Source organism: Temnothorax americanus, unplaced genomic scaffold (genome assembly GCF_048541705.1).
Source record: "Temnothorax americanus isolate GAGA-0224 unplaced genomic scaffold, ASM4854170v1 Scaffold25, whole genome shotgun sequence".
NCBI lineage: Eukaryota > Metazoa > Arthropoda > Insecta > Hymenoptera > Formicidae > Temnothorax > Temnothorax americanus.
Window position 1 is genome coordinate 1,143,175 of NW_027509391.1, and position 18,371 is coordinate 1,161,545.

The following is an 18,371-nucleotide window of genomic DNA, read 5'->3' on the forward strand; positions in this document are numbered from 1 at the left end:
AGTCGCCAAAGTCGCTAGGGAAACTAATCTAGAGAATTTCGGGGGAGAACGCGATCTCGGCGGAGCGGAGCCAGCGGAGGGGAGGTTTGTTCCTCGTCTCGTAGCTCAACTTTCTTCCTACTTTTCGCGTCTTTCCTTTTTCCCTGCGACGTTTAGTTATACGCGCCCGTTTCGTTTCGAGTGTGGGAGGTGCGACGTAGCGCTACGAAGAATGGATCTGGAAAGAAAAGGCGAGAAATCGCAGAAGATCCTCGCCGAAGAACCGAATCTCGCAGGCTTGGCGCGAAAAGCGAAAACTCGCCGCCGCCTCCCCCGCCGACGGCCGAGACGGCCGTCGGCGAAGGGCGCCGGAGCCGCCGGACGTTTGTGGGCGGAGGGGGACAGGGCGAGGAGAGGAGGGAGGAGGGCGCGCGCGATCAACTTCGGTGCGGCCGTGCGCACTCGATGCTCGATGCACTCGAGCGAGGGCCAGCGCAGCGCGCCGATGGCAGCGTAGAAACGCTCGCGTCGCCGCCGCCGCCGACGACGACGAGAGCGAGGGGATTGACTCTGGGTGCCGCGACTCTCGGTAACGCCGACCTGTAAGCCCGCGGAGCGGGGAAAGTGCGAAGGGGGTACGAGGTGAGAGATCGTGCGTGCGTAAAGTGAGTGCGTGCGCCGCGCGAGCTCGTCAATTTCGCGCTCGGGCGAAAGAAAGAGGGAGCGATCCGAGCGATAGAAGAGATCGACGAGGAAAGGAGAGAGGAAGGCGAAAGAAGAAACGGGGAAGAAAGAGAGAGAGAGAAAGACCCGTTTGTGGCGCGTTCGCGACGAACGCAACCGTCGTAAAATCGCAACGGGCACCGCGGAGAGGAAACGGCCGAAGTTCGGAGCTAACGAACCGACGGACGGACGGGCGGACACGAGAGACAAGACGGAGACGCGACGCGACGCGACGCGACGTGACGCGACGGTGAGAACGGCGTCGCGGGCCCGCAACCGTTGTCGCCGCTCGTCGCAGTCGGGATTCGGGATTCGGAGCCTCGCGGTCTCGCAGCACTCGCAGCCGCGGCTTCGACAGGAGCGCGTTTGCCAGTCGCCCTCCCCGCCTGCCGACGCATCGGGGGTGCCGCCGCCAGGGTTGTCGCCGAGGACGTAGCACCGCGCGCTGACCACCTGGCCAGGAAGCATGGAAATATCCAAGAGCCTGCACGAGGAGATCGTCGACGTGCAACGGAAACTGCAGAAAGCGATACTCGAGCATCAGGTGAGAAAAAGAGAGCGAGGGAGAGAGAGATTGCGATGCTGCGTGTGCGACAGCGATCGAGGGACGGACCGTAGGGGGTTAAGAGGGGGAGAGGAGGCGAAGAAGTCCTCCTCCAGGCTCCTCGCGACGCGTTTATCCTTGGAGATCGGCGGGGAAGCTTTTATTTTTCTCCCCGCGTACGAGGGGCACGCGAGGACGCACGGCCGGTCCCCCCCGGAATCGCGAAGATCCCTCCGAGTCGATGTCGATAGATCGATCGCTCGAGAGACAACTCGAACGATAGATCCAGCGTCCTTTGTGGATAACTTTAGCGCGCTCGGGCTCGCGCGCGCGCGCGCGCGCGCCCGCACGTGAAGAGTTTCGGGAATCGGAAGATAGTTTGCGAATTGTAGGGCGAAGGGCGGGGAAGAAAGCGAGTCGGAAAGTCGAAAGTTCCATTTATGGCCGAGCGTATCCGCTCCTCTTTCGGCGTCTCCGTGCGCCCTCTTTTCCTCCCCTTCCTTCCATTTCTTTCTCTCTCTCTCTCTCTCTCTCTCTCTCTCTTTCTCTCGCGTGCGCGTTACGCGCCTCGCTCGCCCGTCGCTCGTCGAGAGCAGCCGAGAAATTTGTCGCGGGGGATCGAATTACCAGCGTTTTCGCGAGCGATTTAATCGACGCCCGGCTCGTCGCCGAGAACTTGTTGATCGCTTCGCACGGAGGGCGAAAACTTGACGGGGACAGTCGCCCCGAGCGTCTCCGCGTGCCACCATCTTTATAAATATATCGATACCTTTGTAGATTCCTTTGTGCCGCCGCGCCGCGACCCGCTCTCGATCTTTCGGCACGAAACGCCGGGAACGCGGAGGGATCTGCTCGTCAATGTCGCGCTCATTCGAAAGAAAGTTCCCCGAAAGTTCGCGCGCGTCCGATCGATTCGCGAGGCGAGAGGCGACGCTCCACGGGCGCGAACAATCGATGTCTTCTGAATTGTGTGTGTCCGCGTTTTTCTCGTTTTTTTTTTTTCCCGCGAGACCGAGAAGAATCCCCGACCTCGACGCACGTTCGACAAACTTTCGCGTCAGTTTTCCCGCAGCTTAAACGGTTCTTTTAGCTCTCCGACTTCTCCCATAGATCCCGTAGATCCCGTAAAAAGGGATGAAATCGTTACGTATCGCGTCGACGGGAGACGCGTCTCTATATATCGCGGCAATCGCCGAACGCGATTTATGTAACCGAAGTTCGCGTATCTCGGTTGGTGGGAGACAGGCGCGAGTCGATACTCGTGCACGGGAAGCTTCTCCCGTGGTCGTCGAGTCCACGCTTGATATCGGGCTTGATTTACTTTTACCGCGAGAACGTGTTGGACAAGGTCGCGTTCTCTTCTCTATACTCTTTTGCGCGCGCGTCGCAGCGAGACGAGTTTCGCCAGGCGCGCGGACCTGACGAATTGCTCGTCGATAATCGTGCCGGGATAAAACAAAAGAAAACTCGCCGCCCTCCCGCGCGCCCAGAAGAGGAATGGTATATAGAAGTCCTGGTATATAGCAGTTCTGAGCGAAACTCCACTTACTCTCGATGGGATTACTTTTACAACTACTTTCCGCGAAAGAATCATCGCCATCTCTTCCCCTGATATCGATATAATTAAGAATAATACACGTAACTGCACTCTTTCTTTCTTTCTCTCTATTCTTAGTTGTACAATTATGTAATAAAAAATTTATAATACGCATTCTCGTGCATTAGAAATAATATAAATACTTTCAATTCTCAATACTTGATGCGAAAAAGTTGATTATGAAAATAATAGATGACTAAAGAGAATCATACGATAATTAAGAATATTTGATTCGAAATATTTGCATCGTAAGGATTGAAAATCCTCCTGAAAATGTGAGGATAATTATGAATACGATACATATAATTAAGATCATACAATAGTTAAAAATATAATAATTAAGCATGTATGATATACGTTTTTATGTAATGATTCATATGCAAGCGTGCGTTAGCTCTGAGCGCTTAAATTGCGCCGATCGCTTCTCGAAGAAGCGAAGAAAGTTAAATGCGAATTAAACGCGATATTCTAATTCTCATTTTTATTAATTAATGGAGGTATTAACGAGGGGAGAGAGCGTAATGGCGTAATGGCGCATCGTGCTCCAATTGGCCGTGTACATTGGCATACTTTTGCTAAATTATTTATCTCTCCCGCTCGATCTCCTACACATTACGGTCTACATAATAGAGAACTCCGTATTATATATATATTTTTCTTATTAATACCGATACAACTTTTTTTCGTTAAATTGCAGATATACGTGGAAAGGCAGAAGGATGACCCAAATGTAAGTATCGTTATGTCTGCTGCATCTATATCATTGTACGATAATACATTGTCATCTAATTATGCGATAATGTATTATATAATTAGCAATTAATGTGTTATATAATGTAATTATATCTTAATTACATGATAGTGTATTATATATAATTGTTTTAGAGAAACTCTCTTTCTCGATGTTTTTCAATACATTAAACGACATTAAACGTCTGACTTCGTGAAACGTATAAATACGTACGGCGTGCTGAATAATTTTCGCGCTGCGGGTTTGCGGCTCGATACGATTTATTTCGAATTACGACGGGATTCGAGATTCAGGAGGGAACGATCGATACAGTGAGACTTTACAAGAGTCCGTGTGCGCTGCTTCTGGAATCTCGTAAGCCACGCCGCGCGCAACAAACTTCGGCCAGACACTTCGTCTCGCGGCAATTAGTGCCGCGAATGTTATTTATGCATATCGCGAGAAACTTCACCGTTATACGTATCTAAAATTGAATTATTAATTCGATTATAATTCCAGCAATTGCTCTAAAGAAACAAAATGTCTTTGACATATAATTTCATTATATGAAATGTTGATTAATGATTTTAAGTCAGCTTTTTATGATTGAACCATCTATTTGCTTCTGTTTTGGATTATCGACGACGCTACCAGATGCGCATAAAAGTATCAATAATATACACGGTTACTCCACAAAGACTTCGAAACACGCGACTCGCCCTAATTCCGATAGTTACGTGGTTCTAGTTTGAATGTGTTCGGACTCGATACGTAATCGTGATGCGTCTTGTTACAGAACCCAGACATTCTTGGCCAGATGGAAAAAATTCAGGTGTACATCGTATCTTTGGGAAGATGCCAGGTAAGCGCGGACACAATTGATTTTCTTTGATGTCGCATGCACGTAGTGATTCACATCTATATGTCGCCTTTTCTTAAGTTTCCATTACGAGACCCTGCAATTTCACAATCAATCTCTTGGCTGATCGATCGCGCGATTTTGAACATGAAAATGCATGTCAAGTTAAACGTGTTTGTAATGATTAAGAATGATTGTGCTTTGAAGACTAATCATTCCATTTCTTGACTAATCTATATGTAAACACACATATGTTATCTATATAATATGCACACAAAGAAAAATTGTAGTTTTGTAAGTAAGTTACATTATCGTTCAGGGCTATTATTGATCCAAAGTGTTGGCTGCTGCATAGCAAAAACTTTGGCATGCCTTGCTTAACTTTTGCAAAGTACAAGTTTTATCATGCCGCAGTATCACTCGCGTGGTACTGACTGTGAAACGACTAAATATATGGATCATGTATTACAACGGGTTGTTACGGTGAGTTACGAAAGTTCCCAACGGAAAAGAAGAGTGTGAATAAAATTTGTCAATTTCATTTATTTCAAGATTAAGCGAGCGGGAATATTTAATGGTAATATTTATCGTTCTTCTTGCACGTGTAGCTGTGTTTGCTCTCTTTCCTTACCGATACGACGCTCTCTTTCCTTCAACGGGGTTGATAACAAGCGAGATAAATAGTCAGGATGTAATGGACGGGGGATAGACGGGGATGATACGCAGAGGCTGCGAGAGTGGGAAAGCGCGATGCGCGGGGTATACGGGGGTGAGCGGACGAGGGAGGGAGGCGACAATTCTGAAAGAAGAAGCGAGAGCGACTTGGAGCGAAGGAGAGGAGCCGGGAGGCAGAGACGGAGCGGTTCAAAATCAATAAAATGTCCTGCGAAAACGTTTTCGGCTCTTTACAAAATCTCCGCGTCTTTTTTCATCCCTCGCTCAACTTTCCGCCCCGCTCTCGCAGCTTCACGACTGTTTTTCCCGTTCATATTATTCTCCGAGCCATTTTTTCCAACAGTTATCCATTTCTCGTTTACTTTAAAAGTGGTGGGAACTTCCCGGAGCTTTGCGAAAGTTAACTTTTGAACATATATATATATGGAACAAACGCGTATTTGCATCATAATTTTAATCGTACAACTGTACGTTAATATTCTATTTCTTCGTAACATTTACATCTGTTTGTTGTACGCTTGTATTTTTATATAAAATTATAACAATTGTCCGAATATTTGTACATGTATGTGTTTGCTAAACGTGCTGAAGTTAACGCGCTTGTACAAGCTGTTTCTAAGGATCTCTTTTAGAAATCACCGATATTAAGTAACGCTGCTATGTGCTATATATATCTCTGGTTGTTAATACACAGAAGCAGATTGTGCAGCGGCTGCGCAAAGAGGTAGACGCGTTCAAGGCAGACAACGCGAATGGATCGAAAGTTTCTATACCGTCTCTCCTCGGACTCAACAACAACAATCACATTACAAATAATAATGAAACGAAGCATGAAGCAGCTGCCAATGGTTTCGAGACGAAGCCTTCGAAGGAGGACTACGAAGAAGTTGTCAGGAATGGCGATGTTCATCGTTCGCGGCCGCGAGATAACGATTGTGCGAAGTAAGCTTGTGTCTTGTGTGTGTGCGCTGAAAAAATAGCAAATAAATAACAAGTCCCATTTAATTACGATATAAATTAATTACGATTCAAATTTGTTCACAATCATGCAAAATTACACGAAAATGTCTATCATTGTAACAAAGATTTTGGAATTTTTTCAATTGGAAGTTTCTTTACAGGCTACGTCCTAGCTCGGTGGAAACCGTTTCCGGCGAAGACGACGTCGTTGAGGTATCGTTGGACGAAAATTCCGACGATAAGCAGGAAGAGGTGCAAAAAGAACACGACATCGAATCGCCCGAGAAGTACAACTACCTGAATTGCCTCGGGCTTATTACCAAGTCCAAATGTATGGAGCTGCAGAACAGAAGAGTGGAAAGAAAACGTCGTAGCACAGCTAATCCGCAATTTGTATACTCCATGTTCGAGCAGCCATCTGTAAGTGTGTCAATGCTTTTGTTTGTATATGTTCTTACATGTGAAATATGGGTTCCCGAAGCGACAATCATTTAATTTCATATATTCCTTCACTCACAACCTTTAACTTTCCAATCAATCCTTATAAAACACGAGATTGGGATTGAACTTGGAATTCGCTGACTATCAATAAGCCACTCTTATACGAAGTCACGCGTCATTCCCATTCTTTTGTTTATATACATATAGATACTTGGACATTAGATTAGCATGGCCTTTGCGAAAACATAACCCGCAAAGATAAATTGAGCTATTTACATATTTAAGAAATGAATTTAAGACGCTTCAGATGGGAATAAGTCCTTACAATTTGATATCGTATTATTTTGAATCTTATTTAATGACTAGTATTTTGACGCATATATTTTAGAAACGGAAGAGGCATTCTTATTTGCAATCTGGAAACGCACCTCACACCCGGCAGACAACTGCACGTATGAACGGCCCGTCGCCACCACCTAACAAAACTCAACCAACCAAATCTACCTCGCCACCGGCGCAAACGGTAACGAAGTCGTTAATCCCAATCCAAAAATCCACCACTAGGCCAAATATTCTAAGAAACGCGGACAGCAAAGTCTTCGTGAATAAAAGCAAAATAGAAGACAACCAAATGCGAGTGTCTGTATCTAGTGCCAAATCTGTTCAGTCGATAGGTAACAAGGCTGTTTGCATACCCGGATTACCATCTAGCTTGACCATCGAAAGGATTGGGAGTGACTCTATCGTGTGCATCTCTTGTGAAAATCCAGGTAAAAACATCGCGTCAATCTTAGAAATGTTATTAGTTTCTCTGCAGTCTTATTGAAAAAATTTGCGAATGCATACATGTATACGCATATTTAATGTATATGCACATACGATTTGTCATTTCGCAGGTTCGTTAACAACATGTAGAAATTGCTCAAGTAACTATCACATCTCGTGTCATACCCGATCAACGCCACCACCCAGAACTTGTCCAAAATGTGTATCATCAATGGATGAGGAAGAAGACATCGAAAAGGATGAAGAAGCAGAGGAAGAGGGCGACAATAAATTGCTACGTTACAAAAAAGACGAAAAACTCGGTAAATCGTCCTCGGTTTCTTGAAAGAAGAAATCCTTCTTCAATAGCGCTAAGCGTGTGATTGACAAAAAAGTTCTTGTTCCTACAACTTTAGTTGTGAAAAGTTCGCGATAAGCTCATGTCATTTTGCGGCGGCAAGTCGGTTGGGAATTATTGATTTTCTAATTATGAAGGAAAACCGACGATTTTTTTTGCTGCCTTCTCAGTTAATGGATTGTAGAGTAACGGCAAGGTGCATATACGTAAACTTGGTCGAGATAAAATCATGAAGGACCGGTAAATCGGCGCAAGCACATTATTTTAAATAAACACAGGAATTTGTATAACATGAGTCCATAACTTCTAGATTTAACATACAACGAGGTATCGCAGCGTTGCCGCAGACTTAATTGAGCGTAGGCACGCACGCACTGAATAAACGAGAGAGGCAACCTGCCGGAAGAAGTGTCCGCGTGTGAGACCGGCTTCTCGATTACGGCCGAAGAATTTGCAATTAAGAAGAACTTTTTGGTCGATCGTCCACGATAGGGCACAAAAAAACAACCTGTGTATTGAACGCAAAATATCTTGCAGAGGAAAAAGAGAGAGAAAGATATGAGCTGCGCGAGCGAAACTCGGATCTGAGATTGCAGGTTTACGAGTTGGAAAAACGCTCACAACTACTCGGCCAGTCACTCCAGGTTCGTCCTGTGGCCTACATAGAGACAAATTATAAAGTTAACTTTTATTTGGAATGCTCTTGAGTTGATTGAATATGTAAATTGCGAACAATTTTCATTCTGTTTTTTGTTTTTTCACCCAAAAGAACCTGCAAGATCTCTGCGTTTTCGTTATATTTATATATATTTTTCGTTCATGTGTGATATTTTATGAAGGCAAGTCGATTCTGTTGTCTAAGATATTTCTGTAAATATGAAAATGATCTCTTATATTTAATATGTAATATATATACATAGTAATGTTTTATTGTTTTACAATGTTTGTTAAATGCACTAATTTAACTAAGAATCGACGGTCTTGAATATTTTTATTTATTGATCGTTCTTTCCATGTTCATGAATATGAATCATCAGCTTCATTTTTTTAATCATTTATTTCCTTCGCATTAACGATCACTGCAAAAATATAGAGCGCCTGATTGTTCAAGTATAATTTCCTCTTTGTTATTATTGAGAATAGACGGAAATCTTATGTAACATCTAGATTTATTTGCCGATTATGCTGAAATATCATATTTAAAGATTATTCGATTATATATATACGTTATTGTACATAAAACATCAAATTCGAAAATTTTGTTACAAAACATTTTTAGAGTACTAGGAGAATTTCTCGACTATATATATATAGAAATTCTTTCTCTACAAAATCCCATGGTCAATCAACACGTTTGAAAAATTTATTGTATACGAAAAATGAAATAGTATTCTAAGAGCGATATTTCATATGCATACAATGGCAAGCGTGATATATTTGTAATATTTTTTATTAGTGATATAATTTTCTAGATATTCACCATACATTTCAATATTTGCCTTGCCGGAAAAATTCTCAGAAAAGAAGAGCCAATTATATATGCACATGAGTTAATTTTTCTGCGACTGCGACATGCTCCGATCGTTACGTAACATGAAAAAATATTACTTTTTTATATAAAATTCAAGTACATCTTACACATTTAAGCTTTATTACATCATGTTTATTAATAATCTTTACAAATCGACGAGGATTTGTAAAGTCTATGTCGTGATTTTTTTCGAACTAGATCGCATGTAAATTAGAAATACACTATTAGTTATTTTTATGTTAGAATCATGTAACACGCGTAATCTTTCTCATAATTTATTAGCTCGCGCGCGCGCGCGCGCGCGCACACACACACATGTAATATAGATGCAAAAAACGCACCATATATTATACACCCAAGACATTTATGTATGACATACAAAATTTATATTATTTAGCTCTTTTTTTCATAGCGAAAATTTTTGGCAAGCAATCATAGGCAGCTTTCGTATATAGTAAACGTACAATAAAAGTTGCTATATTAGTAAGCCGTTCTGGATGGAAACAAATGCAAATGTCCATTTTCAATTTTTATAATTTATTTTGTAGACAGCTTTAAAAATTTATCTGTCAAAAGTTAAAACACCATTCTTGCAAGTTGAATTTTATGAAATATACGCGAAATTATTCCACAAAAAGATAAAAGAGTTTTATCGTATTTGATATATACTTTGCGTCTAGACTTTTTGAAGATGTTTTATTTCTCAAAGTATTTTAAAATTTATTTTGTATTATAAAATTCATAATTTTACAAATTATAAAATTAAAATAATGTTTAATGATTCGTAACAATATTTTTTATCTTGCGAAATTACATTTATTTCTCACATGCGTGAAGATCATGTGCTAAATAACTATCTTCATCACAATCGCATTTATAACATGTAAATATATTCAAAGATAAAATTGGAGAGGACGTTTGTATATATTTCCTTGTTAGTAACAAAGTTTCACGCTACATTTGAAGTGCCTTTCTCGATAAAATATTTAAAATATGTCTTCTTTGCAATAGCTGCAACAGCGAATGCGTCAGGATTTATTGGGGAAACAAGAGAAGACCCAAAGATCTATAAAACGTCTGGTGGACTTCATAAAGTTGATACAACTCAGAAAAAACGCATCCTCTCCACCGCCTTCGACGTCAATCAGCTGCCTGCCTCAACCTTCCTCATCCCGATCACCACAAACGATATCTCCGCCTCAAACATCAACAAATCAGAAGACCTCAGTAAGCTCACCTCGATCTTCGATACCGAATACCGACAAGACACCGTACATCGCAACCATCACGCCGTCAATCACCATTCACGACCGAGCATCACTTATGTCCAAGAAGACCAGGTGTCCTACTCCTACCAATTGTCCGGTACCACCGTCCAGCCAGAAAAGCATCAATCATATTTCATCGTCAAGAAAATCACCGAGCCGACTGGAAGGTCCAATCAGTCTCCTAGCGGTGAAACCGAAGACCAAAACCGCTCCACAGTTTTCAACCATCAATTGCCGACCAGTTGCAGCACTACCATTCAGACCGGCCTCCAACCCGTCGTCACCCATTCCATGTTCTACGATCGTAACAACCGTAAGAAACAAACCGATCGTACAGCCCCGCACCACCGTGTCACCGTATCAAAATTGTCAAATTCTCTTCACTCCGTCTCGAACGACCATCAGCTGGACCGAGCAACCCTCAACGGCAGGAAGCCCTGGGCCAAACTCACACACGGCAAACTCTACATCAATCAGTCAACCAGATCAGCCGCAGAAATCTTATTGTCTCCTTACGGCGATACCGAGAGGAGCGGCAACGAACAGCAACGGCCAAAATCAGCCGGATCAGCGGAGGAAGCAGCAACAACAACGACGAATCTCGACGATCGTTGCAGCAAGCATCGATCAAGAAACTTCATCCACTCACTGTTCCCAGGCCATAACAAGTCCCATACCATCACCAGTTGTACACACGAGTCACGAGGCTCCGGCTCAAACGACCGAGACTGCCCGCTCCTGCGACAGCAGCTCTGTCGCGAGGAACACGAATTGGAGCTGCACGAGCAGTCAGACAGCAAACCAGCAGCAGTCCAGCTCCAGCGGCGCGCTCTCACGCGGTTCTTCGAGCACGTGAAATTGGAAGAAGCGCATATACCAGCGCCACTTAGAACAAAGCTAGCACACAAGGATGAGGTCAGTGATGACGACGACGAGATTGCCCGGGAAGACAGCCCGCGCAACGAACAGTGCGACGACGGTGGTGCCGTTGCTGAAGCTCCACTGTTGACGTCGTGCGACTTGGACGAAGACCGCTTGATCATTCGCGTTCCTTGGCTAGCCGATGACTCGGGAAATGCCTGTGACGATGACAATGTCACGAACAAAGCACTCGTCCGTCGTCTTTCGGACGTAGCCTTGACGCATTCCGACGATTACGCCGGCTATGAGCTCGCTCGCGTTAACCCGAAATCCTCGGTGATTCTACGGCATTCGGGGGAGCGCGAGGACGATCGATTGACGGCGACGGCGACGGTGGCGGCGGCACTGCGCATTGCCCAAAACAATATTTCGGAGCTTCGTAACGAGGTCTCAGTTCCTGACGATAAGGCTGACACCGAGAGACAAGACTTACCCAGTGGTAGGCGGTTGAGAAGCCGAAGTAATAGCAGCAGTAGTAGCAGCAGCGGCCACAGCGACACCCCTGAGCAAGCGATGAACGTGAACGATCTCTCGGACAATTTTAACATTCTAGCCATGGGTTTCGTCTCTCCGGAGGGGAGGAGCGAGGAGCTGGAGCAAGTCGACGACGAGTCCGCGACGGCGAGTGAGGCTGACGCCGCCACTGGTTAGACATAGATAGTTAAATTAATTACGTCGACATTAAGGCTCCTGGTTCTATACGTTGAATTACGAGCACGGTTCAACAGCGAGAAACTATGCGATATTTTTTCTTGCACTATATATCGAAATAAATTAATTTTGTCATCTGTCACCACGTTCAATGGTAGATTAGTAAATGCCCTAAAAACTTTTTATTATTTATATTAGTGAATCTGCATGTATGTTTTACAGCAAAAAAGGATCTTTTGACAGTTGATTAAGATTTATTTATTAACCCACGGGTCGTAAAGAAATATATATGTTACTAATTTATGCTGTTGAACATTGGTGATACGAGAAGGAATAAAGATAAATATATTGCAAGGGAAAAACAAGAGCCTTAACATTGTCAATCGTGCTCATCGTTACTCCTAATCGCGCTCGAAAACCCGCGGTCTCTCGACGGCACGTTCGCGTTTTCTCGGAGAAGACTGCGGCGCGCAGGTCAATCGTCGAATCATGGCAATTATATCAGTATACGATCGCATTGTACCCTATAGATATTTTAACAATGATAATTCAGCGACATCCTGGAAGTTTTTATGCGGAGCATGTCAACTCGAACGCATGCCGCACCTCCCAATGTATCGTGGCCTACGACGCGTAGGATGAACACGTCATTGCTACAATCGTATTAATCATTTTACTTCACGAATCGTTTTAGAACTCGATAGGTTTTGCGCGAAATGTTAGGATAGAGGATAGATTATCCGAGACCAGGCGCGCTTCCTTTCGTAAACCTAATTTTCCTTGTTTCTCATATCTGCGATTGTTAAAACTTTTTCCGAAGAGGGAAAACGCGTCATATATTGCGAGGTTCCTCCTTTCGTAATAGAATTTATACTCCATATGTATACGTATGAGTAGAAGCGTGCGAAATTGCTGGACGACCGGAAAAGGAAATTACTAGGTTCTTTCGTGCCAGTGTTTGTAAACGTGACGTTAAGATGATTTATTTTTCTCGGTCCGACAGTCTAGCGATCTAGTCTATCCAAGCTGTTTGGTCCTTGTGACGACAAGACGAGACGCAACGCTACGTTATAAGCACGAATGAAAATCGAGCGTTTTGTAGGTTTGATGATAAATCTAGGCCGATTAAGGCGAATTTTTTAAATCGATTCTCCCGGAAACAGGACCTCGTTTTGTTCTGCATTCCCGACTTCCGAGAGATTCCTTACCCGGTTGCGTACCACGATTTTCGAAAAGGAATCCCGTATATCCCCCACGACTAGATAAACCGAGCACATATCCGAGACGTCGTGCGATTACATCTAGAGAGATAGAGAAAAGGTCACCGGAGGAAGCCTAATTATTACGTAAATCATGTCACATTACCGTACTGCCTTAATAGTGATGTAAAAGTGGTACTTTTTAAAAAACCGGCAACCGCGGAAAGCCGATTACGCACCCCGGTGTAAATGCGGATGCGACGCAATTGACGGTCGCGGCGATCGGAGAACGAGAGCAATCACAGTGGAGTAATACGATTAATCAAATTCTCGTTACCATAATCGAAAGCGTTAGATATTAAGGCTCGTCTGTAAGTTCCATAAAGCGACGCGGTAAATCCGATCGTTCTATTTCTCACGAAAGTTGTATCCTTGCCAAACACAGTTTGTGAAAAGAGAAAGAGATAGAAAGATTGTATGTGTGTGCGTATGTGTGCGTGTATTCTTAAAAGCTACTATACTATTTTGTCGATGCGAACTTCGACAGTATTTGACGTTACGTTGATTTTAATTTGTTTACGATTGTTTTTCAACGGGATAGAGCGGAGCTGTGATCTTTTGCAGCGTTTTGCCTGCAAGAGGGGCCGAGATGGGTGGTTATTCGAAAAGTATAATTATTTTCCCACTAGAAACGTCGACGATACTAGTATTATTTTTGTCATCCCCGAAATTGCGTTGCGCGAACCAATTTATTTCGTCTATTTATTTCGTATTAACGTTAGTATTCGCCGGGCATCCACGTGCCGGATTGCCCATCATTTACGCACTAATGTATAAACGAAAGAAGAGAGGAAGTGGGAGAAGAAAATTGTTATATGCAGCGTAGGCAACGAGATATTGAGAGCGAGAGATTCGTATTTTTTATGAAATAAAGACAACTTAAGCAGTAAAACATATATATTTCAGTTTGCGGCGAAACACTCGACCTATCTCAACCAGCTCCTACAAACGCGAAGAACCGCTTCGCGCCGAGATTTCGCAGCGCCGCTTATCACGCTCGCTTATCACGGTCGATCGGGGGATTTTCGAAGCGCCGCTCAGCGCGGACGTTCCGTCGAATCGCGGATGGATTCCCGCTGGAAAAAAAAAATGAGACTAAACTGCGGCGACGCGAGGGTGGGAGCGGTGGAGTTACCGACTTGGACAAACAATCGGCTAATGACATGTAAATATGGCGGAGCTAATCAAGCGGCTGTGCCAACAGGCCACGGGAAGAGACGCTGCGACCCGCTCGCTCGTTCGTAACGCACACAGGGATGAAGGGAGAGGAGGGTGGAGGGTATACCCGATATACCCGATGTATTTGCGAGGCCGACCTGCGCACATGCGTCGCGCTGTAGCAACGCGCGCGTACATATTTAATGGTTGCACGTTAATTGCGCTCTGTTTGCCCATTCCCCATTCTACGCTCCATCTACACGTCCACCCACATTCTCTTCACCCTTTCCGTGCCGCAATTCTCCTTTGTTAGCGTGCGCGCCACGCCACGCCGCGCCGCCGCGGTTCGATTTTAATCAATTCACCTCGGGCACCTGCTACAGCTGGTTCACGCTCGAGATCCCACGGAAACCTACTTTCGGCAGCGCATCATCGGTGCCAAAGCACGGCCATTTCCGAGGGCCGCGTTTACGTTACACGCGGACTTTCCGCGCTCGTCCCGTCAGACGAAAATCGCGTAATCGCGCGGATTATTTTCAGCTCGGCGCGGCGGAAAAGAAACTGAGGAACGAGGAGGAATTGTCGCTCAGAAAATGCGGCTGCGACAGAAATAAGCTCGAACGCGCGTCGCAGCGAGAGGCGTCTCTCGTTAACGGTTTACAATATTTTCCCCAATCGCTTTTTTTTTAACGCTCAATTTTTGGCGCATTTCAGCCTGTCGAACGTCCTCAATTAATTAACTCAGAACTGCGTAACGACTTTTCTTTTGTTGAAGAATTTTATAAAGATTCTGAAATGTATAACCCACACCAATTGTGAACTTTCGTGAATTGTCGAGTTCGCGGTGGCACAGAAAATCGTAAGGGCTGACACATTATTGTTCAAAGTTCTTTAATTATCTCGCTTTGCGCGGTAAAAGGGGTGAAGGAAGGTGCTGCACTTTTATGTCAATAAAGCGAGAGAGAACGAGAGCGGGGGTCTCTCTAAATACACTTTACGCCAGTTTTCTCCCTCTCTCTCTCTCTCTTTCTCTCTCTCTCCTCTCGCCAAGGCGCGCTTGCTTTATGAAACGAGCGTTTTTAATTAGAAAATTCTTTCGAGTATATTTCCCGTTTCTCCCTTCTTTCCGTACCGGAAGAAAAGAAAAGGAACGAAATCATCTCAAGCTGCCCATGTACGTTTTACATTCACGCTTGCTAGGAAATTAGTATACTCCATCCTAAGATTATGATTCTCACAGAATATGACTTCTCGAGATTTCCTGTTTCGAGGCTCATCAGACAAGAGAAAGTCCAGTAAGAAAATTTGTCTCTTAGAAGCAGTTTAAAGAACATGTTCTGGGCGCGATTTTAGAAAAAGAAGCACGATTGTCTCGAGAATCGAAACGAGTGCGTCTTCCACGTGCGCGTCGATTTCCAATCTTGTAAAGAGGCGCAGGTGGACCTTACGACGTTTTAGGACTTGGGAAATAAAGCGCAGAGAGCTTTTGCGGGCAGCGATCGAATTTTCTCGTCGTTTCTTCTTTTCTTATTGGAGATCGCTCGTTACGCGCCGGGATCCCGACGTTAATTGTTCGTTAAGCGGGTCGGAGCGCGTATGTCGTTGTTCCGCGGGAGCCCGCATCGAGGTTGACGAGCATCCCCGGATCGAGAGGCGCTCGCCGAGAGACAAACGAACACCGTGCGGGAACAGGCAGGGAGGGATGAAAAGAGCGAGCGAGCGAGAGAGAGAGAGGAGGTTCCAAAGAAATTTTAATCAAGCCGCTTTGCGTGTGGGTGGATGCGTTCGCGTGTTTGCGTGCACCCGCGTGCGTGCGCGCGCGCGCGCCTCCAGTTCCGTGGTAAATTACACATACGGGTTCCATTACCGGACCTCGTTACTTCGGAATCGAAAGCCTCGGCGTCTCTCCCGGCCACCGCGGTGCTTTCCCGAGCCACGAGGAATCGATATCCTTCCGATAGCGCGGGGCTATCGGCCGCCGTCGAGGGGACGCGAGCGCGAAAGTAACGTCAAGGGACGGAGGAGGGAACATCGTTTTTCAAAACCGCACGTGAGAATTGACGGGGGTAGACAAAGGACGAGAAAGAGAGAGAGAGAGAAAGAGAAGGACGAATGAGAGACTTGCTTAAGCGCCGACCACGCGCTTTAATTTCCCGATGAATTTTCCCTCGAAATTATTTAACGGGTTTAATAGATGCGGTGTGAAGTAACGTGTTCGCCCCGGGGAAAGTCGGAGTTCCTCGTGGAAAAGAAGGGCGTATCGGCGGTAACGGGAGAAAACGAAGGCGGAGACAGCTCCCTACATCCTTTACAATCCTTTAACGATGACACATTACTTCCGAGCCTTCCCGATGGTCGCAATTCCGGCTACGTTACTGTCACTTATAGCGAGCGGAGTCGCGAATCTGTGTCTCGAAGGAGACCGGCGGGTAATCTTCTCTCGAGATTCACCCCGAAAGGCGAGGTCTCGCACGACACGGAAGACTCGATACATATTTGCATTTTTCTTTTTTACGTTGTGGTGTTATTATGGAAAAAATGTAATTAATTAATTTATTTACATACCTACATCATGAGATATTTTCATTATAATATATAATATCGCGAATCATAATTATGTCTTCGAAAGAAATATTCACGTCCCGCAGCGTTTTCTCTTCGCGTTGCGTCCGTCTTACTTTGAAACTGAAAGAATATTCACAGAAATTGTAAAAAAAATATCACTTAGACGTCAATCTTTATTCCCTCATATTTTTTTCGCGATTTAATATCTTAATAATTCGATCTTATTACGTTATATATAAAATCTTTCAGTTGAGTGAAATCCGCTTTATTGGAAATAGGGTAAAATTAAATTAAATTGAAATTAGATTACGTGGATTAATTTGCGAGAGGCTGCTTTAATGGCTCGCGATTTGAAGAGGATGACCCTCTCAGATTCAACTCCTCGAATCTACGTTTATGCAGGAAAGCTCTCGCCGCGTTTTTTGAATTCACAACGCAATCCCAAAGTTCGCACATATATTGTTTCTTTTTTTTCCCCAGCACTCTGCGTGGAGTCCTTCGGAAAGAGTGCTCGCTTACGCTCGCGCGCGCGGCCATTGCAAATTGCGAGGGATAGCCAAGGTGAGAGCATACCTGCAACGTCTCGAAGCCATTTGCGAAGTTTTTCTGAGGATAACCGCGCGGCTGACGGGGGAGAGGGGTGGGCGGGGAGGATAAGAGCGACCAGAAGAGATAAGGGGGTGAGTGAAGATACGGGGGTCCTTAGTGGTGTCGCCGTCGCGTCCTTCTCTCTCTCTCTCTCTCCCTCCTCGGTGCAGGCAAGTGCGACCGATGAGACGTCCGGAGGACCGGCGAACGGTTAGTTAAGGAACACGAGAAAGCACTTCTGGATCACTCTCGGCGCTCGCGTTCCTCCTCCACGAGGCAACGTCTCGGATACGGAGATACGATCGACTCTCTCTCCCTATAGATATCATCTCGTGCATATAATACGTCAATTTTCACACCCTCGTCGACCGTCGCGTCGTGCGCCGCGTCACCGTCGCCCTGACACGCGTGGCGAAAGATCTCTCTGTCCGTCTTTAACACCGCGTGCAATCCGTAGAGCGTTTCCGGTTCGATCGGAGTAACTAAAAAGTTACTCCCTTCTTCCCTCTCGCGCGAGAGGCAAATCGAAACGTCATCCGATAAATAACTTTATTCTTTGTTTTCGTTTTTATCTTGGAGCGAATTCTGAACGATATTTCCTTCCCATGCAGACGCTTCCGGACCATGTTATCCCGTTACTTCGGAACAATGAATCGGCATTACATAAAATTAGATATCGCTAAAAATCTACGGTGCAATTTGCGAGATTCTATATTTGCTGACAGCTACCACAGCTGTCGAGTTACACAGATAAATCGCGAAGAACGATAATCTCTCTCTCCGTTTCTCTTTTTCCCGC

The 18,371-nt window shown here is 44.9% G+C and overlaps 1 protein-coding gene across 2 annotated transcripts; it reads left to right on the forward strand.

The window, feature by feature from the left end:
- Positions 1-402: 402 nt before the first annotated feature.
- LOC143898926 (uncharacterized) lies at positions 403-13,671 on the forward strand. Of its 2 annotated transcripts, XM_077408727.1 has the most exons (9): positions 403-1,246; positions 3,541-3,573; positions 4,370-4,435; positions 5,802-6,049; positions 6,229-6,487; positions 6,897-7,278; positions 7,405-7,596; positions 8,169-8,275; positions 10,174-11,417. In XM_077408727.1, the coding sequence occupies exons 1-9, from the start codon at positions 1,169-1,171 to the stop codon at positions 11,284-11,286; spliced, it is 2,478 nt and encodes an 825-aa protein (XP_077264853.1). In that variant the 5' UTR covers positions 403-1,168; the 3' UTR covers positions 11,287-11,417. The 2 variants fall into 2 exon arrangements, with proteins under 2 accessions (XP_077264853.1, XP_077264852.1); XM_077408726.1 differs by lacking the exon at positions 8,169-8,275 and having other exon boundaries at positions 406-1,246; positions 10,174-13,671.
- The last annotated feature ends 4,700 nt before the right edge of the window (positions 13,672-18,371 follow it).